Raw genomic sequence first — 22,722 nt, 5'->3', positions numbered from 1 at the left:
AAATAGTAGCCTGGGTAATGCTTGTCTACTCAAGATGCCAGAGAACACACCACAATGTTTCTCTGTGGGAAAATAGTGAAGTGTTTGGCTTGATTCCCAAGGTCACCACTTACTAGGAGAGTGATTTCAGGAGGTCGTTTAACCTCTCTGAGCCTTGATTCCCTCCTCTATAAAATGAGAGGAATAATTTTTTACCAGTCAGAATTATCATGATGATTTCTTTTTTTAATTTTTTTAATGTTTATTTATTTTTGAGAGTTAAAGAGACAGTGTGAGTGGGGGAGTGCCAGAGAGAGAGAGGGAGACACAGAATCTGAAGCAGGCTCGAGGCTCTGAGCTGTTAGCACAGAGCCCAGCACTGGGCTCGAACTCATGACCCATGAGATCATGACCTGAGTCAAAGTTGGACATTTAACTGACTGAGCCACCCAGGCACCCCTATTATGATGATTTCTTAAGAAAAAGTGATTAGAATTAAAAAATTAGAAAAAAAAAGAAAAAAGAAAAAATGATTAGTACAGTGTCTGGTACAAAATAAGTGATTAATAAAAAGTAGTCATTAATCAAAATTTTAATCCATCTGTCTCTCCTTGCCTAGCCTGTGGGCCTCCTGAAAGTAGGCTTTTTTTTTATATTTCTTTTTTTATTTTATCTTTCTCTCCATCCCCACCCCACACAATGCCTATCATATTGCCTAGCAACTAATAGATGCTTAAGTAATGTCACATTTTTTTTAATTTTTGCTTTTAAAACTTAGAATATTAATATTATAACAAAATGTAGAATTTTCAAATAATATATGCACATTTAAATTTAAAAAATGAATACTCTCTTCTCTATTCCCCCACCTAGACTGCTTGTCAGAAGAAACCACCTTTAAGAGTTTGGTGTTTATCCTTCCGGGCCATATTTGGCACATTTATAAGCACACAGAAACACATGATGCAGACATGCACTTCCACTCACAAATGCCAGAGCCAGAATATTGATATTTAACAACTTGTGTGACCTTGTACAAGTTAGTTGGCCTCTCTGTGCCTTAGTTTCCCTATCTGCAAACATCCTTTCTCATCAGACTATGATGGGAGATTAGGTGAGTTAACATTTGTGAGACATTTGGAATAATGCCTGGGACATGGTAGGTTCTATGTGAGTTGGTTAAATAAAAAACAAATATTGTTCTGAAACTTTACTCACTGATCTGTACATTTTATAGAGCTTTTTGTGTCAAAGCATATTGATTTCTCATACTTTATAGTATCTTCATAGAAGTACATTTTGTAAATATGCTTTAATTTATTAACCATTTGCCTACTGATAGACATTTAAGATAGTTTCAACTATTTCACTATAGACACAATTTGTAAGTATCATAAATCCTTGCATGCTTCTGGGAATATTTCTGTAGAATAGGTTCACTGAAGTAGAATTGTTGGGCCAGAGGTTATGTACGTTTACAATTTTGATAGATATTGTGGAAATTGCCACACAAAGGGTGGTACTGATTCACTCCCAATGTGGATGTGTAGAAGTGACTATTTCCCCATGTGTAGAAGTCACTATTTTTTTGGACAGCTGCCCACATTGGACATTTTTTTCCCATTCTGATGGTAGGCAAAAAAAAATTAAATGCTTGCTAAACTGTATAGACAATTAAGTATATAAATGAATACATGATTGAATAAATGAGCAAAATGAGCCAACACATGAACCAGGGCAACTTAGACTCACTGATTCATTCGTGATGCCCCCCCCCCCCCACCCCTCAACACACTCTTTCTCCTCTGGCCATGAGCTCACTGCCCTGCCATCTCTGCCCACAGCTTGATGGAATGTGCTGCAGAGCACCCGACTATTTTCAAGTCAGTGGAAAACTTTGTGAACCTGGTCAAAGGCCTCCTGGAGAAGCTGCTTGATTACCGGGGTGTGATGACCGACGAGAGCAAAGACAACCGCATGAGCTGCACTGTGAATCTGCTGGTATGTGGGGTCAGCCACCTCTCCCCAAGGTCCCATCAAGTCCTGGGGGCAGGCCTGGTTTGGGGTTTCACTGTGCTCTTGATAGGGAAGTAGTGCTAAGGGCTTCAGAAAGCAGACAAAAGTGGAATTGAATCCCTGCTCTGCCATCTGCTAGCTCTGTGTCTTGAGACCAATAACTGCACCATTCCATGTCTCAGTTCCCTCATATATGAAATGGGAATGAGTGTTTTCTTTAGTACTTAACACATCACATGGAAGGAAAGTGGCAGTAAAAAAGGGTTAAGAGTATGAGCTTTGGAGTTTCATAGCCCATAGGTTCTCCTATCTCTGATAACTAATAGAATAGACAAGTCAAGGAAGTTTTTTGAAGGCTTAGTTGGTTTATCCATTCCATAGAGAAAGTAGTAGTACCTATTTCTTAGGTTATTCATCCTGGGGCCATGGTTAAATGCTTCCTACATGTTAGTTTCCTTCTCTTACAGAATAATCTAATAACCAGAATTTACAGCAAATTAGTATGGGCCAGAACAGCTAATCTCACGTGCAGGCTCTTAACCCCTATACTGCATGACCTGCCAAGAGCCGTCTCCTGAACAGTCTCCGTTCACATGTCCTGTGGTACAGTCATGAGAGGTAGAATCAGCCGCAACGCCCCACACCACCACATCAGCCCACCCTAAAGTGGTTTAAATGAATGAAGCCGGCCAAAAGACCATGTAGCATCCATCATATCAACCCCCCCCCCCCCCACCATGCTCAATGCTCCAAAAATATAAATCCTGTCCCATAGTTCTTTTGTGTGGCCTCTGTTAACCTAAGTGGGCTCTCTTTTTAATAGCCCAGATATTGCCATTGATTTTCTGAAATGCTAAGGGGAGTTAAAATATCCTGATTACAGCAGAAAGGAATTCATTGCTAATAATTCCACCAGGCCCAATTTACATAAAGAGCAGGAAGAGGGGTTTTCCAGGAGTTTAGCAATTTGTCTCTATGGAGAGGCAGAAGTGAGTTGAAGAAAATGACCTTCAACAGTCAGACTCTGACCTTGGGACAGGTAGATCCACAAGCAATTAGACCCTGCTAGCTTTTGGTGGGGCGTAAACACGGCATCAAGAAGGATGGGGGGAGGGTGTCAGAGGAGCTGAGGCCTCGGGTGTCTCTGCCAACCACTGTGTACCCTGGAACACCTGGAACATCACCTTCCTCCCTCTGAGCCTCAGGTACACATGGGTACATTGAGTTAAACCAGGGTTTTCTCAAAGTATAGCTCATGGGTCAGATCATGACCTCCTGGCTCAAAATTTTTAAGGGCTCATTTACAAATGCACGAGATTAGGATATCTGGTGGTAGAGCCCAGGACCACTACTGGTCTAAATGATCCCTGAGCTTGAGTCGAGCTTCCCAGGTATTGCCAAGTTTAAATGTCTTTGCCTGTGGAGTCTCATCGTAACTCCTCATACCACTGTACTATCAGGAGTTGTGATCCGTTATTATCCCTGAAATCTGTTACTATTCCTAGAACTCTGATTACTGCTATTATTTTGAGAACAACCAACTCCTTCTGAGTAATGGGTCTGAGCTTGTAAAATCAAGCTGGGCTGCCGCAATCCTGACAACCCACCTCTCAGTGCAGCAGATAGCCCATCTGCACCCTGACATGTGATGGCTGAGGTACCCCCTCTGTCTCTTTATAGCCTAAGGATCAGGGGAGTGGCTTTCAAGGTAGAATCTCCTAGAAAGGGTGTTTGATGCATTCAAGAAAGTAAGTTCCAGGCTCCCATCTCAGAGAGCCCAGATAGTAAAGAGCAGTCTTCCCTACGTCTCCATCACTACTCCCTCTACTCCTGCCACTCTGCAAAGAAAAACACTCACCACTGTTTTTCCTCCACTACCTAGAATTTCTACAAGGATAACAATCGGGAAGAGATGTACATAAGGTAAGATTTTTGTTTTCTAAAATTCAGATCTGCTATATCATTCTCCTGCTCAGTATCCATCAATGGCTCCCTGCTGCCTTCAGGATGGAATTTAAACTTACCTTCTTGATGCTAGGTCCCTGTGTATTCTGATTCCTATCAATCTCTCCAGATTCAACTTTTTTCATTCTCCTAAGCAGCCCCCCATGCCACTTGGAGTTCTACAACCTGCCATGCTGTTTTGTTGTATCCACAGACCATAGTTTCCTTAACCCATCTTATGGATCGAGCTGGTGAATTATATCTGCATTTGTTGAAGGGTTAGCATATGGGGCCCAATTCTAGGGTTTATGAAGCATGTAGTTAGACCATTGGCCAGCCCAACTGCACAGGAAAAAAAATACCAAGATGCATGATAACCTATTTTCTTGTAGGCATTTAAAAGACATTTATTTGAATATATCATGAAGGGTTTTTTTGGGGGGAGGGCATTTTTTTCTCAGAATCTCATATTCTTTTCTCCAAATTTTTTGTATTGCTATTTTTACTCTTTACAAAAATAATGCATACTTACTATCAAAACAACAGCAACAAACAACTCATAAAGTATAGACCAAAAAAAGTGAAATAAACTCTCATAATCCATACATATTCTCAGACCCTTTTATATTTATATAGAGATGGAATTCTATGCCTGCATATTTTTTACAAAAATGAGATCATATTGCTCATAATTTATTCTTTGCTTGACAAGAATTCCATGTCAACAGATGAATTTCAACATCATTTTTAATGAAACTATAAAATTTTCTTTCCAGAATATACCATAATTTATATAGCCAATCCTATATTGTTGAACATTTAGGTTGTTTCCAACTTTTTCCTATCATAAATAGCACAACGACAAAATTCTTGGACATATATCTTATGTGTCCAAGTTATAGCTTGCTCATATCCTTATGAGACAAGAGCCACAGAGAGAAATTGGCCAGAAGGTTAACAAGCGTTTTCAAGTCTTTTGACCCATTCTGTCAAATGCCAGAGACTCCAAGCCTGAACCTACTCTGCTATTATTGCAGATATTTTTAGGTACTTAGTTTAGCATTATTCCAGGAATAGGAACTATCATTTGGATAAGAGATAATTCCATAGGCTGTCCTAAGCTGAGATAGTATTTATAACATCACCAGACATGACTTATTATAGTAGTGCAAAGCTTTGGAGTCCAAAGGGCCTGGGGTTTTCACCTTGTCTTCTTGGCGAGTCTGTATAAGATCCCTCAGTCTCTCTGGGTTGAGGTTTCCCTTTATAGAATGTTTCCATTCTACCTTCTGTTTTGAGGATTAAATGAGATGCTATAGGTAAAGTGTCTAGCACATGGATCCATCCTTCCAACCTCTTTTCTCTCCTTCCCATTTTAGCAACACAGATGGTAAGCCCCAGATCTCCATAAGCTCTGGAGATTTGAGTTCTGTTGTAATCTAGGAAAACCGCATTTGCCTAAACCAAACAATGTAACAGGATATAGTCTGAAAACCTGTTCTGTTTGGCAGGCACAGTATTTAAAAACATTTTTTAATTGGTTGCCAAAATTTGGAAATCTAGAGATTTTACAAAAAAATAAAAATTCCCCGGGGTGCCTGGGTGGCTCAGTTAGTTGAGTGTCCAATTCTTGATCTCAGCTCAGGTCAAGATCTCATGGTTCATGAGTTCAAGCTCCACATTGAGCCTTGGACTGGCAGCACAGAGCCTGCTTAAGATTCTCTCTGTACCCCTCTCTCTATACCCCCCTCAAAATAAATAAGCTTAAAAAGTAAAATATAATAAAATAAATAAAATAAAAATTTCCCTCTTCTAAAAACTCAGAAGGTATGGCAACACTGGGCCCTCCTCCTGTCCTGACAAATCTGAGGTACTCTAGTCATGACATTGTCCCCATTCCCCCTTGAGGCAGACTTCACCCTGCCTACATCACTCAAGCTGTGCATCTGGCCTATGTAGGTACCTGGGTTTGAATCCCTGGTCAGGCCCATTAGGGTGTTTTCCTTTGGGCTCTGCAGTAGATCACCAAACCCTTGAGCTGACAAAGGAGAAGAGAGGGTGCCTTGGCCAGTAAAGGAGTAAATCTGTCTTCTGAATGCTCTAAGGTTTTTGGACCCAGCCATCTAAGGATCTAAAGGATGAAGGATGGGCAGGAGGAGATAAAGTAGGATTCAGCCATGCACATAGGGGCTTCTAAAGGTAGACCACAAGCTCAACACTCCCAGCATGCAAGCCCCATATAATTTCACTGATAACTGACTGATGAGAGAAAAGGTAAAAAGGGAGGGGAGTGGAGTGGAATGGCCATGACTATAGAGGCAGAAATTGCTGATGGTTAAACCTGGTTCTACCTATTTCTTGCTCTGTGCACTTTAACATAAATCTCAGTTTTCTTGTCTATAAAAGGTTGACTGGGAGGATGAACTGATATAATATCTGAAGTACCCATTTGTTAGATGAATGAATAGGCAAATCTTTCTACCTGGGATCTTCATCCCTCATTCATCCCCTCACTTTTAGATCCTTGCTCAACTGCCATGCCATAGGAACTTCTCTAGAAATCCCTTCTCTCCCTACCTAGATGAGTCCTGTTCTCATAGTACCACAGATCTCTCTTCCCAACATAGCTCACAACTGTATTTTTACAATGCAGTCATCCCAGGGTTCAGAACTGGAACCACACATTGTAAAGGGAGAGAAGGTAGGAATGTGGTTTTGGTTGAATAGTATATTCTCCTTACTGACTGCTCAAGGTCTCCATATGAATATCTAATCTTGAGACCCTGGTCCACTTCCTTCTCTTACCAGAAAATGCACTTCTTTTATACCAAGAGCCCACTGAAGAGCTGTCCTTTATAGTGCTGTGGCTTGTTCATTCTCCTGGAATGGTACAATGTTCAGAGCACGAGCTGTGGAGACAATTAGCCTGGGATCATGTTCCAGCTCTTCCAATTATTAGCACAAGACTTGTGATGAGTTATTCATTTCACCTTTCTTATTTGTCATGTTGCATTGGCCAGAATTCTTTAGTATCAAGTTGAATACCAGCTGGGATGATACTTCACACTTCTCCAAACCATACTTTTCTCAATGAACCCATCTCACAAGGTTGCCTTGTGGATTAAATGATCTAAGGCATTCAAAATACCTAGCCTGGTACCTGTCACACACTAGGTGTCCCATAAACAGTAACAGCTGCTGTTGTCACCCATGCAGGGTGGAGCTGGTTATCAGCAATGGAGGATTCCTCTGTGATCCCAAGAGGTGCCTAGTTGTTCTGTCTGACTCCTACTTGGCCCTATGTCCGGCCTCCTTATCACTGACCCTGGTAACCTAGCATATTTCCCCCAAACAGGTACTTGTACAAACTCCGCGATCTTCATCTGGATTGTGATAATTACACAGAGGCTGCCTACACACTCCTTCTCCACACCTGGCTTCTCAAGGTACTGTCCTTCCAATAAAGGTGATTTGTGTTAGGATCTCTATGTGGCCCTCACAGCAAGTTAAAGAGTTAAGGAGCAGGGGGAAGAAAGAGAGAAAGAGGAAGGGAAGGGAAGGGAAAGGAAGGGAAGGGAAGGGAAGAAAGAAAAGGAAAGGAAAAGGAAACAGAAAAGGAAAAGGAAAATAATTAGCCCAATAAATTTTGTTTTGCTATGTCCCCAAACTCTTGACTTGGCCAGTTACTGTTCTGCACTACTTTTCCTGGTCACATAAGGTTTCAAGTGACTTTCACATTTAGCAACAACAATAACCCCCCTGAGACATGTTTTACAGTTTTATATAACATTCAAACATCACCTATAAATCATTAGCATGCCCAGTGAGCTGTTTTCTTTCTCTTGAAAACAGTGTTGTAGCTGGACAGTGTTCTGAAGGATTTCCTTTGGCTTTTTGAAAAGCTGGGCTCATGTCTTATAGGGGTTCCAGGAAAATCCCTACAAACCACACACATGAGCCAATAGACAGTCCAAAAGGCACAATTGGCAAAAATCAGGAGACACTACCCAATGGAAACCACAGACCAGCCTCTCCCTGACTGACCATTCACACCCAGGGTGACAGGCCAGCTGACAGACATGTGTGCAGAGCTTCCTCCTGCTCCTCATAAGTAGGGAAGACACCTCCCCTTGGCTCCCTCTCAGCCCCGGGTGATTTGGTGTATCTCTTGTCCTCAGTGGTCAGATGAGCAGTGCACATCGCAGGTCATGCAGACAGGCCAGCAGCACCCCCAGACTCACCGGCAGCTGAAGGAGACGCTCTATGAGATCATCATAGGCTACTTTGACAAAGGAAAGGTAATTTACCCCTGTCCTCCCTCTCTCTGTGGAGATCGTGGCTATGGGGAAGGGTGGTTCCTTCCCATACTCTGCACCCCATCCATCTGCACGTCTGGTCAGCTCTCCCTCCCAATTCTGAGTCTGGTCACTTTGCTCCACCTTCTCACCACCTCCATTCAGGGCCTCCTCATTGTTCACTTGGATACTCAATGGGTTCTGAGAAATCTGCCTGCTCCCTCTAGTGCCTCCAGCAGATCATCCTCTATACAGGAAATGGCTCCCACATTCCACCAGAAAGAGTACACAATCCTGTCTGTGACCTGTGAGGCCTCACATGAGCTGTCTTCTGACCGCTTCTCTTGTTTCATCCCTGCCAGCTCCCTCTTGCCCCCATGCTGTATGCCAAATTCTTTTCCACATCAGCATCTTTGCACTTGCTTTTCCCATCTTCGAACATTTTTCCTCCATAGCTTTCCATGGAAGACTCCCTCTCAGAGCTCAGAGCTTTGCTCAGATGTCCTCAAGGACACCTTCCATGACCAACCTAGGCAAAACAGCGCCCCTGCCCCGAGTCACCTTTATTGCCTCTTCAAAGCACTTGTCACTATCAGACATCACCTTGTTCATTTTGTTTTTACATTCATTGTTTGGCTTGTCATTTTAGAATGCCACAAACACAAAGACATGTCCACTGCTGAATGTCCAGTGGTTAGTGCAGAGCCTGGCATGCAGGGACAAATAAATATATGTTGAATAAGTGAATGAATTACATGAATGAATGACAGGGTGATGCCATTGATCTTTAAACAACAAGGACAAAATGTTTGGTTGGGAGAAGATTAACCAGACCAACTGATAGTCATCCTCCAGTCCCCAGTGGACCTTCAAGAAGCACCAACCCAAATGCAACCATTCATCCTGTAGGAGATGTGGCATGTGGCTAAGTGCTTAGGCTCTGGAGTCAGCCTGGTTTCAAACGTTGCTCCTCTGTCACCTACAGTTCCCTTGACCTCTTAGACACTCCAATTCCCATCCAAAATAATGATACTAATAGTACCTACTTCCTAGTTGTATTGTGAAAATTATGTAAGAGAATGCAGGTAGAACACCTAACATAGGACCTGGTACATAGTCATATTTTCTTAAATTTTAACTGTCATCATTACCCTACTCTGCCTTCAAGGCCCCAGTTGATTGGCCACTTCCTCCATCAAACCTTTTTTGAGTCCTCCAGCTTACCGACAGCTTTGCCTCTCCTCTGAATTACAAGACCTCTTACTATTCATCTGGACATAATTTAGTGGACTTAATTTTGATCTGTTCTGTCACTGCAGTTCATTGTATCTGCCTTAGCCTGATCTCCCCACCTTCCCTGGAAAGACAGAATGAGGTAATGTCTGTGGAAGGGCTTATAAATTCCCAGGAGTTGAGCAGTTGGAGACCACTGTTTTTATAATTTACAATTATAAGCCTCTTGAGGGCAGTGAGTCTGCCGTTGCTGAAACCTCCTGCCCTGCTGACATCAAGTCAGAGCTTACTATTTGTTTACAGCTGATTCAGTGCATCACGGTGTGAAAGCCCCAACAGGACATGTTGAGCTTTGTCTTCTGCCATGTATCCAGTTCAACTCACCCTATGCTGAACAGAGAGGAAAAAGATGCCATCCCTCATCTCAAGGACCTTATCATCTAGTTGGCAAAACAGACAAACCAATCATGATCTTCTTTGCATATTACCCTTTGGTGTTGTGCAATAATGGAGAATGAGGGAGAGAAAAGTAGTGCCCAGGTACTTTGGGAGCAGAGAGGAGAGAGCAGATGGGTACAGCTCACTTCAATAGCCACTGCTGTGGAAACTTCCAGAATGAAGCCCAAACTCTTGAGCATCCCTTTAACCTCCTCTCCCCGTACCTTCCCTCATGTAGATTTATTGCTCCAGACACACACAATAGCCTTCTACTTTGCAAGTCCATCTGTCAATATTTTGTGGACTCCTCTACATCCCTCAAAACCCAATTCTTGCATCTATTTATGTGTATGCTTTGCCCACGTACATTTCATGACAGGAGAGACTGTCTTGCCCATATTTATGCCTATTTCATCACTGTATACCATACCATGCCTAGAAGCCAGCCGGTACTCAATAATCAATGTATGAGATTCAGAGGGATCAGTGACTGTCAGAGGTCCTGGTGGCCATACACGCAGACTCAGGAGGAAATCCTAGATATCTGACTCCCTCCCTGGCCCATTAGTGGTCTCTTAACACATTGGTGAGGGCATTTCTGGCAGATTATGGTACAGAGTTTGCAAAGATCTCCACATGAGCCAAAAAGTCCCCTGACCCAGCCCAGGGACTTTTCCACCGTCTTCTTGTTCAGGCTGAACAGAAAGAAAGCCCCAGCCCAGCCTGGCCTGTAGACTTGGTTCCTCCTGGCACATAAAGCATTTTTATGCTGCTCACTAAGTTGTCCACGGGTTTACAGCCGTGGCTCCTCCACTCGGCACTTGCTTTTATTTATTTTTATGCTTGGATGCAGAGAGAGCATTTTTGCTACACAGCACACACTACATTTTGGCAACCTCCCCTCTCTCCTTCCCCACCTCCCCTAGCTTCTCCATTTAGATGCATTTCCCATTTTAAACTGAATATGAAATGTGATGGGTGTCCCTTGAGATTGCCAGATCTCCAGCCCACTCTGCATCTCCCGCCTCTGCAGAGGCTCCCGACCCCCTTCAGTCTAAGATGGAAGGATGATCTATCGGATTCAGCCTAAGACAGAGCAGAGGAAAAGGGTTTGCTTTTCCAGGATTTTTTTTCAAATGGAAAATGCCTATTTACAAAAAGTTCTAATCACTCTCGTTATACTCAGCTCCACCGCTACCTCTGTGCAGCCCCCCTCCCCACTCATGTACTCCAAATAACCCCAGTGACAAGTATAAAGTTTCAGTTACACAAGATGAGAAAGTTTTAGAGATCTACTGTACAACAATAGGTCTATAGTTGACAATTCTCAGGTCACACCCAGGTGTGCATTCTAGCCCAGCTTTTGGTTAGGCATGTGACCTAGGACAATGTCTCTGCCTGTCTGAACCTCCATTTCTCACCTGGGAAATGCAGCTGTTACTAGACACCTCCCAGAGTGTTTGTGAAGACCCAAGAAGCATGCAGATAAAGCATTTAGCCTAGTCTCTGGCTGCTCCATTATTTGCCACGAAACTAGAGTGGGGCGGAGGAAGGGTCATGCTCACTGGTAAGTACCTGGCTTGCTGTGCATGGGGGCGGGCCTGGGCTGGAGTGAGGCTTGCAGTACAGTCCCAGGAATCAAACTGCCTTGAGTTCCTTCCTCAGCAAGGGTTCTGCAAGCTTGGATGTACCTCCTAACCTTTGTGTCCATGACCTTCCTATAGATGTGGGAAGAAGCCATCAGTCTGTGCAAGGAGCTGGCGGAACAATACGAGATGGAGATCTTTGACTATGAGCTCCTGAGCCAGAACCTGGTAAGACAGGGTGCCCAGGGCCTCAGCTCCCCAGAGAGGCTGGGGAGAGGAAGCAGGAGGCCAGGTGGGGTCAGGACACCAGAAAAAGAGTGTACGTAGGGCCTGAGCTGAGTAAGGCTGTGCTGAAAGCTTTCCTTCCAGTTGGGAATATTTCCAGAAGAAGGCATTCTGGGAAAACTCATTAGTGACAGTTTCCCGGATGGAGTAGTAAGTACCTGCTTGGCACTGGGGCTGCTGCTGCCGTTGCACACCCAATAAACACTGTGCTACATTTGCAGTAAAATCGCTACAAATCACTAAGCCAATTAAATAAAAACGCAAATTTGTGCTTTCTGATTAACAGATAAATCACATTAAAATGCTCCCCATCTGGCCATTCCCCATTAGCTCCTCGGTGCTTGTGATTGGTGGTGGTGGGGGGGGGGTGGGTAAGTGGAGAGTGGGGGAGCCAGCCTAGCCTACTTGTGCTGCAGATGCCAGGGCTTGGCGGGGAAGTGGCCTCTGCAGAGAAAATGCAGAACGTTTGGGCTGCTTCCCCCACTTGTACACCTCCTACATATTTCCTGGCCACCTCAGAGCCAGGACACCAGTGCCCCATGGTAGCCTATTTTGACAGGCTAGTCCAGCTCTGTCCAGGGAACTATAAAATGAGAGTCCAAACATGGAGAGATGATTTATTGTTTCTTTGTGGGGGGGATGGGTATTGAATGCAGTATTCTTGTTAAAAGCAGCTGGGCTGTTAGCTGGTTGTACTGTGTGTAAGATATGATGTAAACACACATATGTAGTCACAGCAAGAAACACTTATATCTACCCTACACATACATCCACATAGATATTTGCAAACATGGGGGCACACATGCACACATGCATCCAGTACACATTTGTGTATACACAGAGTACACATTCATGTGTATACATGCACACACACACCCGGTACACATTTATGCACACACGCATGCACATACAGTACACATTCATGCATACGCACAGTGAACATTCATGAGCACACATGCACACACGTACCTAGTACACATTTGTACTCACACATGCACATACACACAGTACACATTCATGCACATGTTGATGTACATGCATGCCCATTCTCCAAGTCCATGTTGCACAGGCTTGTGTCCATGCACACTTATCTCCTATATTGTATCAAATTTAAGATGCCATCAGTCTGAGATGCAGTCTTTTTTTGTATGTGCCTTGTCATGATTTCTATCTGACTAATAGCAATTCTAAGATGCTATCAGGTGTAAAGTAAGATGTAAACTGTTTTCAGAGATGTTAAAATATGAAGAATGCACACCTATTAGAATTGATGAAATACGTCAAGGGTACATACAAGGGAAGATACATATATCTGGAGATATTTATGCATCCATAGACCCCCACAAACACATGCCTTGTGTGCCCGAAGGAGAGAGCAGCATGGCGAGGTGGGGGCTTTGGACAGCTGGCTGGATTCAGCTTCATACTTACTAGCTGCACTATGAGATACGAAAAACATTTCTTTATCTGCAAAACAGACATACGAAACTTGTGGGGTGTTAAGAGGATGATGGGAGTAAATGAGCTGGTGCAGGTAGAGTGATTAACGTGGAACCTGGTATAGGGTGAATACAGCCATTGCTATTATGATTATAGACATACCCACAGATATGCAAATATGTGCAGTGGGCATCTTGGTTCTGGTATAATGATCGTCTCTCAAGAGTGGCCTCTCTGGACTTTAAGAGACAAAACAGATGAACATAAGGGAAGGGAAACAAAAATAATATAAAAACAGGGAGGGGGACAAAACAGAAGAGACTCATAAATATGGAGAACAAACTGAGGGTTACTAGAGGGGTTGTGGGGGGGGGATGGGCTTAATGGGTAAGGGGCACTAAGGAATCTACTCCTGAAATCATTGTTGCACTATATGCTAACTAATTTGGATGTAAATTTTAAAGAATAAAAAATAAAATTAAAAAAAAAGAGTGGCCTCTCTGAGTTGAATGTGCTTTTGATACACATATCTATGTTGTTACAAGCTGTGAGTTTTCTCCTTCCAGATCCAGCAGGCAAAATTCTATGAAAACATCATGAAAATCCTCAGGCCCAAGCCAGACTACTTTGCTGTTGGATACTATGGCCAGGGATTTCCCTCCTTTCTGCGGGTGAGTTTGTGGGTGACTGAGACCCAGGCCAGGGGCCTGGGACCTCTCAGCCGCCGCTTTGTGCTTCAGGGATCCGCTTGTACTGAGACTATGTGCTCTCCTCCATCTGAGGGCTGCCCTCACCCCCAGCACATGCCCAGTCTCCTCCATCATCACCACCCTCAGCTACCCCATGTTCCTATAGATACACAGAGCTGCCCCATGAGGTAGCGAGCTCCCCATCTCTTGAGTGTGGTGTTCAAGGAGAGCCGGTGGACTTCTGCTACCCTGCCAGCACTGTAGAGCTCTGGTTCTCAGACCTTTTGGGCTCAGGAATCTCTTTTCTCTCTGAAAAGTTATTGAGGTCTCCAATGAACTTTTGTATTGATAGACTCTAGCTGTCTACATTTATCATATTCAAAATTAAAACTAAGAAAATTTTAAAATATTTATCAATTTATTTAACAATAACAATAATTAACCTGTCACGTGTTAACATAACTTGCATCATTATGAAAAAATAGTTATATTTTCCCATAAAAAATGTGTGCCAACAGTGAGATTGCTATATATTTCTATAAATCTCTTTAATATTTAGATTAAGAGAGGATGGCAAGGTACTTACACTTTCTTCTGCATTTAGTCTATAGTGATAGACTACACGTATCATGCAGCTTCTGGAAAATTCTACCACACATCTGAAAGAATGATAGTGAAAAAGGCAAATAACAACTGACCATTATTATGAAGTGTGCTCCTTGATCTCATGAGGCCCTGAAAGGGTTTTAGGGACCTTCAAGGGTCTCTGGAGCATACTTTTTTTTTTTTAAACATTTATTCATTTTTGAAAGGCAGAGAGAGACAGAGCACAAGTGGGGGAGGGGCAGAGAGAGAGAGAGAGAGGGAGACACAGAATCTGAAGCAGACTCCATGCTCTAAGCTGTCAGCACAGAGCCCTATGTGAGGCTCGAACCCATGAACTATGAGATCATGACCTGAGCTGAAATCGGATGCATAACTGATGGAGCCACCCAGGCCCCCCTCTGGAGCATACTTTCTGAAGTAATGCTCTTGTGGATTATTCACTGATCATGTAGAGAGTTGGATTAGGTCAGCTGTAGGCTTCCTTCCCATAGGACTCCATCCAGTGAACCTGAGGTTCAATTCTAAAGTCAGGGACATTCAAAAGAAACAGCAAATCTGATCTCTGACCTTACTTGATTTGCAGTCTAGTTGAGAAGCTAAGTTACTCACTGTTACCAGTCAATGGGGAAGTCAGAGTGGACTCGCAAAAGTAAGCACCACAGGCTGCAAAAGAGGTAGAGAATGAGGGTTTCCTCATTGGAGTAGAGGTGGCTTTCCAAACCTGATTGTACATCAGAACCCCCTGGAGAACTTGTTAAAAACACATATTTCTGGATCTTACTCCCACAGATTCCATTTCAGCAGGTCTAGAGCAAGGCCTATGGATCTGAACTTCTAGAAGTCTCCTAGGCCCATCTGACAATCACCCAGATTTGGAAGCACTGACATGCAGAGGTGACAGACGTGGGTTTAGACTGAAGAGCTTCTAGGCCAGTAGAGGTGGCACGGATGGTAGATATGATCTAGAGCAAGGTTTCTCAACCTCAGCTCTACTGACATTTTAGATCAGGTTGTTCTTTGTTAAGGGGGCCGTCCTGTGCATTAAAGGACATTTAGTGGCATCCTGGGCTTCTACCCACGGGGTTCCGGTAGCTCCCCCTCCCCCAAGTTGTGACAACCAAAAATATTTCCAGACATGGCCAGTATCCCTTAGGAGGCAAAATCACCTCCTATTTGAAAACTACTGATCTAGAGAAGGCTAACATAGTCAAAGAAGGGTAAAGAATGTATTTTCATGGATTTAGAGCCAGGACCTATGTGATGAAGGACCCAAAAACTGGTACCTTCCACCCTGCAGGCCCAGCCTACATGGCTCATTAAAGGCAGGAGGGACCTTTTGTGGTCATGCAAACAGAAGACCAGGTATGACACACTGAAAGCTGAGTGAGGAACAGTTCTGGAACTTATACATAGGACGGTTTGAAAAAGTTCTCAGCATCCACAATCCCCTCTCCTTTTAGAATCATTCTTTTTAAAGAAATGGTATACCTAGCTAGGTCTGTGAGCTGAGCTTCTCTTTTCTGTGGTGGGGAAGCAGAAAGGGGAGAGATCTCTAGGAGGTCACCAGAGCCGGTGCTCATGTCACAAGCCCCCCAGCTTTGCTTGCATCATGTTTTCCAAGCCTAGGCCCTAAGATCTCTGTTGGGTGTCATTTCTCTGCAGAACAAAGTGTTCATCTACCGAGGGAAGGAGTATGAGCGAAGAGAAGATTTCCAGATGCAGCTGATGAGCCAGTTCCCCAATGCAGAGAAGATGAACACAACCTCTGCCCCTGGGGATGACGTGAAGAATGCCCCAGGCCAGTGTATCCTTGGAGAATGGCCCAGCCAGGGCCAGGCAGAGGCCCACAGAGCCCCACCTTAGAGCTTAGAAGCTGCTGCCAGAATCATTGCAGTGGTGCCAATGTCAGTGTCTAGTATGGTATCCAAAGAATCCATCTCACGAAATTCTAAATGTTGTGCTCATTGATTAATTCACTCATTCATTCATTCTCATAGTGAATACTATAGAGCCCTGGCTTTGTGCCAATCATTGTGCAAGACACTGATGATCACACTCACAAAGTGGTCCTGCCTTCAGGGAGCTCATAGTCTAGCAAGTAAAAGAGACAGTGAACAACTAATTGCACCATTAAATATGTATTTGTAGAAATGGGATTAATGCCAAGAGGAAGCCATACAGGACACTGTGGGAGGGCAGAGAAGGCTTCCTTGAGGAAGGTAATGTCTAAGGTTAGCAACAAGCCAAAGGTTAGCAGGAGGTGGGGAGAAGGGCCCAGACAGAGGGAAGCACAATCATGCTCACAGGCCTTGAGTGGGAAGGAACACAGTGGCTTCCAAGAACTGGAATGGCACCTTACTTCTCTTACAATAAGATCAAAACTCCTGATCAAGGCAAGTAGGTTTTTCACCATCTGAACCCTGCCCCCCTCCCCAGGATTCTTCCTTCCCTTTCTCACGTCTCTTTGTCCCCACTGGCCTCGTTTCTGTTGTCTAAACACACCTAGCTGGTTCCCTCTGGACCTATGAATCTTCTGTTCCCTCTTCTTGCCATGCCCTTCCCCCAACCCCTTTCTTACCCATCAGATCTTAACTTGGTGTCACTTCCTGGAAGAGCTTTTCCTGGTCACTCATCTAAAGCGGCCTTTTCTGAACTCTCCATGAGCCTCTTATCTCACACCCTGTCTGTTTTCTTTAGAGACTTGATCTCAATCTGTTATCTTTTGTGCTTTTTAAAGGTCCACATAAGCTAGACTATAAGGTCTGGGAGGGCAGAGACCTGCACTGCCTGGTTTGCTGTAGTAAGTCCCCCCATCTCCCCTCGTGCCCAGCACAAAGCAAAAAAAAAAAAAAAAAAAAAAAAAAAAAAGTAATGATAATAAAATACTTGTTGATTAATGGAAAGGGAAACAAGAGAGAGAGAAAAGAGAGATAAAGAAAGAAAAGAAGGAGGGAAGGATGCAGGGAGGGAGCCAGCTCACTGAAGTCTACAGAGGAGGGTATGGGGGATATGAGATGATGCCAGTGAGGTGTTCATAGGTCCAGGAGCTGACACTGGGCAGGGGGCAAGACTCCTGGTGGCAGAGAGCACATTAACCCAAGGATCGGGCAGACGGCTGAGTAGGGATGTATTAGCCCACCCTGGCTCCCAGTGCCACACCCTGTAGCACAAATTAAGTTACATCCTTTAAAATGGGGTTGACAGGTTGCATGGCTGGTCTGCTAAGTCTGCCGAACCTTAATCCAAATATTTTTCCCTTGGGTGATACATATTCATCTGTAACCTTTTCATTATGCTCACCTGCCCTTCATGCCTGCTCTACCATGGTATTTGCAAGAGGAAATGCAACTAGTCCTGGGGCTGACTGGTTACAAATGTGATTTTGGTTACAGGCGAGACAGGAGATTAGCACTAAGGCCCTTCTTAAGTGGACTCGTGGTGTTGAATAGCTCCATGGCATTTTAGCTTGGGGTGAAGGGAGACTACATGTTACTCGGTTATCTCATCATATGCAGGCCTGATTTAGTAGCACCAGGAACCAGGTTGAAAAGGAAAAAGGGTTGACATTTGCTAAAAGTCCTCTTCATGCCATGAATAGATTGAGTGCTTTATAACCATTATTTCTTTAACCCCCAAATAACTCTATGGGATGGGTATTATGTGTGTCCTATTTCATAGAGAAGGAATGTGTAGGGCAAAGAAGTAAAGTAGTTTTCCTAAGGTTACAAACCTAGTTATGGAAGTGAGATTTGAACTCCAAGATCTGTCTCAAAGTGTATATTCTTTCTATAATGCCATTACTTCCACTAAAATTAGAACAGGATGTTATTTATTAGCTGTTCATCATGTACCAGGCATTTTTCATGCATTGTTTCATTTTATCCTTATAGTAATCCTCTGAGTTGGGTATTATTACTCTCTGCATATGCAAATAAGAAAACCGAGGCTCAAAAAATATAAGCAGCTTGCACAAGGTGCTGAAAACTGATGGAGCTAGGGTTTGAACCCAGATCTCCTCGTTGCCAAAACCTGAGCTCTGAATGCTCTGTCCTCTCACCTTCACTAGTAGAAAAGCTAGCAAGCAGTTTTGGAAGGGCAACACATCTCATGTCTTCTCTTTTAGGTAACCAAGTAGGGGAAGACATTTGAAAGCTAAGGCCTCTTAGTTGAGTGTCCTGTCTCCCACATTCCCCCTGCCCAAACCTTGGGGTCCCAGTTCCATGTACAGACTCAACATGTAGTGAGACAGTCCAGCCATGCATCCTCCTGGGCATGATTTAAAGGCTCTGGTGTCACTAGTTTCCTCAGGACAGGTTTGGATTCTCCTCCTGGTCCAAGGCCAATTGCTAAGATCAGTGGATGTGACTTAGAAGCCTCTCTAGAACAAGGGTTGGCCAACTTTTGTATAAAGGACCAGATAGGAAATATTTCAGTCTTTGTTAGTCATGTGGTCTCTATGTCATAACTACTCAACTCTATTGTTGTAGTGGGAGAGCAGCCATAGATTGGCTGCTACATAAATGGATTGGTGTGGAAACCAAAGTGGTTTCCTTCCCATAGAAGGGAGCTGTTGGCTATATGGCTTGAAAAAGAAAATGGTTTTTCTGAATATTACAGAAATCCTTCCAGTGAGGTTTGTTATTTATGTTAAGCATTGTGTTCTCTCTCTGTCTCTGTCTCTCTGTCTCTCTCTCTCTCTCTCTCTCTAAGGAACTCTCATTTAATGTGGAAATATTCTGCAGAGATAAAACAATTAAATTCACAGCATACTAATATGGAGTGAGTTTATCAGAGGGGGACAATTGAATTTAACTTGGAATTATATTTTGGCCATTTCTTCTGTATGAAAGAATCATAGCCTCTGCCATCAAAAAGCTCACAGTCTGGTGGGGAGGGTCTGGGAAGGGAAAAGACAGGAAGCTGGAGAGATAAGAGTCCTAAGTATAGGCAAAATGCTGTGGAGAGTCAAAGGAAGGAAACGACACCTGACTGAGGGTAAATTGAATACTTATGGAGCCTGTGGTATTTGACATTTGCCTCAAGGGCTCACGGGAAGAGGGGGTGATGTGAGAAAATATTTCAAGCAAAGGGCATAGTAGAATCTTTTGGGAAACCAGAGAGAAACTTTGAATGCCAGAAAGAAGAGCTTGTGATTCCTTGGTTGGCAAAAATTCCAGGCTCAGGGAGAGTTTTTGGAGTTGTGGTAATCATTGGGTGGAATGAAGGGATTAGAGATCTTGGATACCTGAAGAGAGATGAGTAAAGGAGACATCAAAGGCACGGGAAGGAAAAAAAGGGCCAGGAGATGGGATCAGTGATGACTGGTTTTGTTTATTTGGATTGCCATGCTATCAGTTTAAAATGAATAAAGGTCTAGAATAGGCAGACGAAGCTCCCATAGCCTGCACCCATGGCAGGCATCACTAATCAATCATAGAACTTTTTCCCACTCAGCCTGGACATGGCCTCAAAATCCTGCCACAAGCAGTTACTTTTAAATTTTCAGGGCTGGAATGCAAAATGATATCTATTTGCATGCTCTAAAGCAGTGCTTCTCAAACTTAAAGATGCCTCTATATCACATGACGCTCTTATAAAACTCTAGACACTGATTCATAGGTCTGAGGTAGGTGTCACCATTTCTTATAATTTTTTAAATATTTATTTATTTTTGAGAGAGAGAGCATGGGCACAAGCAAGAGGAGGGGCAGAGAGGGGGGGACAGTGGATCCAAAGCAGGCTCTGCACTGACAGCAGGGAGCCTGATGCAGGGCTCGAACTCATGAACTGTGAGATCATAACCTGAGCCAAAGTTAGACACTCAACTGATGTAGGCACCCAGGTGCCCCCCAGACTCATCATTTCTAACAAGGCTTCAGGAGATGCAGATGCTGCTGGTCAAAGGAACACACTGAGGAGCAGTCTAGGGTCAAAGAACCCCAAGCATGTGGTTAAAAGACCCAACTACAGACCTCTGTTCTGTTCTCACAAGCTGTGTGACCTTCAGTAATTCGCCTGGCCTCTTTGACCTTGATGTCCTCATCTATAAAGGGGGGAGAATTACATTAATAACACTGCTGAATGGAATTGGCGAGATGCAAGGAGACCATGGGGGATATGCTATGCAATTGACTGAGAACTATAAATTCATTATGGTATTACAGTTAGTATAGAAATGATAATGATGATTAAGGACCACTGAACAACTGTTAGCAAGGGCTGAGCCCTGAGATGGGCTTACAAGTGACAGGCAATTCTGATAAGGACCATGATGACTACTAACTTGTCATTAGGATCTAGTTGGCAGCCAGCAGCCTGAGGTCATTCAATAAAATCTTGGCCCCAGGAGGGCTGTCGTGGGAGGTCTCAACTGGGAACTGTCCCTGCAGCCCATAACACGTTGTGAGCCCTTAACTACAGGAATCCCAGACATCCAGTGTTTCACCGTCCAGCCTGTCTTGGATGAACACCCAAGGTTCAAGAATAAGCCAGTGCCTGACCAGATAATAAAGTAAGACCCACAGTTCATTGGAAGAAGGGATGGGGAAGAAAATCCCATGGAGCTGTCAAGCTGAGCTGGTGGCAGGACAGGCCCTGGTGCCCTCCCAGTTCTTTCTCTGGTTTAGCCAGCCTTTTATCTCTTTTCCTCTTGGGAAAAGAATGACCCCTCCAGCCCAATTAGCAATCTGAGTGCTGTCCCTGAAAAGGCTGAAGCCAGAGATGGGAGGAACAAGGCACAGTGAAATATCAGGAAGCAGCAATGACATTTCATTGAACTGGAGGTGGAGAGCCTGTCACTCAGGTGACAGAGTGGTTCCAGGGAATGCATAGCCAGAGTGTGTGGGCTGCGCAGGCAACAGGCAGGGTGAGGACGGGGACAGTGCTCATACTGAGCATGTTCTTCATTTGTTGAGCATTTGTTGAGCTTGTGCATTGACAGTTGATGTGTCCTGACGATGATGAAGGGGCAGTAGAGAAAGCAGCATAAAGGCAAGGTCTCCCTCCCTCTGTTCAGTAGCAGATTGTGAGGTCAGTGATGGGGCCATGAGGCAGGGGGCCTGTGGGGCACACCTCGGAGCTTCCCAGTTTACCTTCCTCAGACCCGGGGTACCCAGTATAGCACCTCAAGTGCCTTAGAGAAAGCCCTCTCCTCTGGTAGGACAGTGGGAAGCAGGAGCTCTTTGTGAGAAGGAGTCTGTCCCAGCAGCCCCACACCAGTGCAGAAGGCTGATCAGGTATAGCTCAGCTTGGGTCTGAGCCTCCCCGCAACCTCTTCAGCCAGGCACTGGGGCAAGAGATAACAACCATCCAGCTAGCACCGTGCCCTGCCGGCCCCAGTGTTAGAACCTCCCCAGAGATTCAGGAAGAGTGATTTGGGGAGTGGTTGGGATAACTAAAGAAATCTTTGGAAGATATCCCTGGGACATTAGGCTAGGACCGTAGGCATATCTAGATTCTTCACTGAGGTCACAGAAATGATGACCTAGGTATGCATTAATGGTAGAATTCCAACTCCTTGGTACTCTAAGGGGTATTGTGTTCTTAAAGGACATGAGACCTGTTTAGCTTCTCAATCACCTTACAAGGAACACCTGATTTTATTTTTTAATGTTTATTTATTTTTGAGAGGTAGAGAGCACCTACAGGGGAGGTGCAGACATAGGGGAACACAGACAATGTGAAGCGGGCTCTATGCTGACAGCAGTGAGCCTAATGCATGGCCCAGATTTACAAGCCTCGAGATCATGACCTGAGCAGAAGTCAGATGCTCAACCAACTGAGCCACCCAGGCGCCCCAGGAGCACATGATTTTAAATGCTACAATTTTAACTGCCAGACCTGAAGTTCACTGTAGTGGGCCTCCCCTGACAGCACAAGGTCAGCTCAGGTTCTGTGTCAGCAACCTGGCATGCTACCAGGAGCCTCTGCCTCTTTCTGTCTTGCAGCTTTTATAAATCCAACTACGTGCAAAAGTTCCACTACTCCCGGCCTGTGCGCAAAGGGACCGTCGACCCTGAGAATGAATTTGCCGTGAGTATCTTCAGCAGCCTTGATCATTCCCCAGGGCCACCCATCCCAACCAGAACAGGTGTCCGTCAATGTCAGAATGGGAGGGCATTTGATCCAAAGCAAAAAGAAGTAAAGCTAACATCTACTGATACGATGACACCCATTCTCCAGTCTTTTCCATCAGGTTTGTTTTCATTTCTT

General features: G+C 44.2%; 1 protein-coding gene across 2 annotated transcripts in view; it reads left to right on the top strand.

The window, feature by feature from the left end:
- Positions 1–22,722, top strand: part of DOCK2 (dedicator of cytokinesis 2) — a 422,335-nt gene that overhangs the window by 377,858 nt on the left and 21,755 nt on the right. For both annotated transcript variants that reach the window (XM_047853312.1, XM_047853320.1), the window contains exons 35-43: positions 1,824–1,980; positions 3,878–3,918; positions 7,295–7,385; positions 8,118–8,237; positions 11,630–11,719; positions 13,783–13,887; positions 16,174–16,315; positions 20,941–21,022; positions 22,458–22,542. In XM_047853312.1, coding sequence (XP_047709268.1) covers positions 1,824–1,980; positions 3,878–3,918; positions 7,295–7,385; positions 8,118–8,237; positions 11,630–11,719; positions 13,783–13,887; positions 16,174–16,315; positions 20,941–21,022; positions 22,458–22,542 — 913 coding nt within the window. The remainder of the gene's footprint in view (positions 1–1,823; positions 1,981–3,877; positions 3,919–7,294; positions 7,386–8,117; positions 8,238–11,629; positions 11,720–13,782; positions 13,888–16,173; positions 16,316–20,940; positions 21,023–22,457; positions 22,543–22,722) is intronic.

The sequence above is a fragment of the Prionailurus viverrinus genome, chromosome A1 (assembly GCF_022837055.1).
Source record: "Prionailurus viverrinus isolate Anna chromosome A1, UM_Priviv_1.0, whole genome shotgun sequence".
NCBI classification, from domain to species: Eukaryota; Metazoa; Chordata; class Mammalia; order Carnivora; family Felidae; genus Prionailurus; species Prionailurus viverrinus.
Note: the sequence above shows the minus strand (reverse complement) of the source record. Positions and strands in the feature narration are given on the sequence as shown.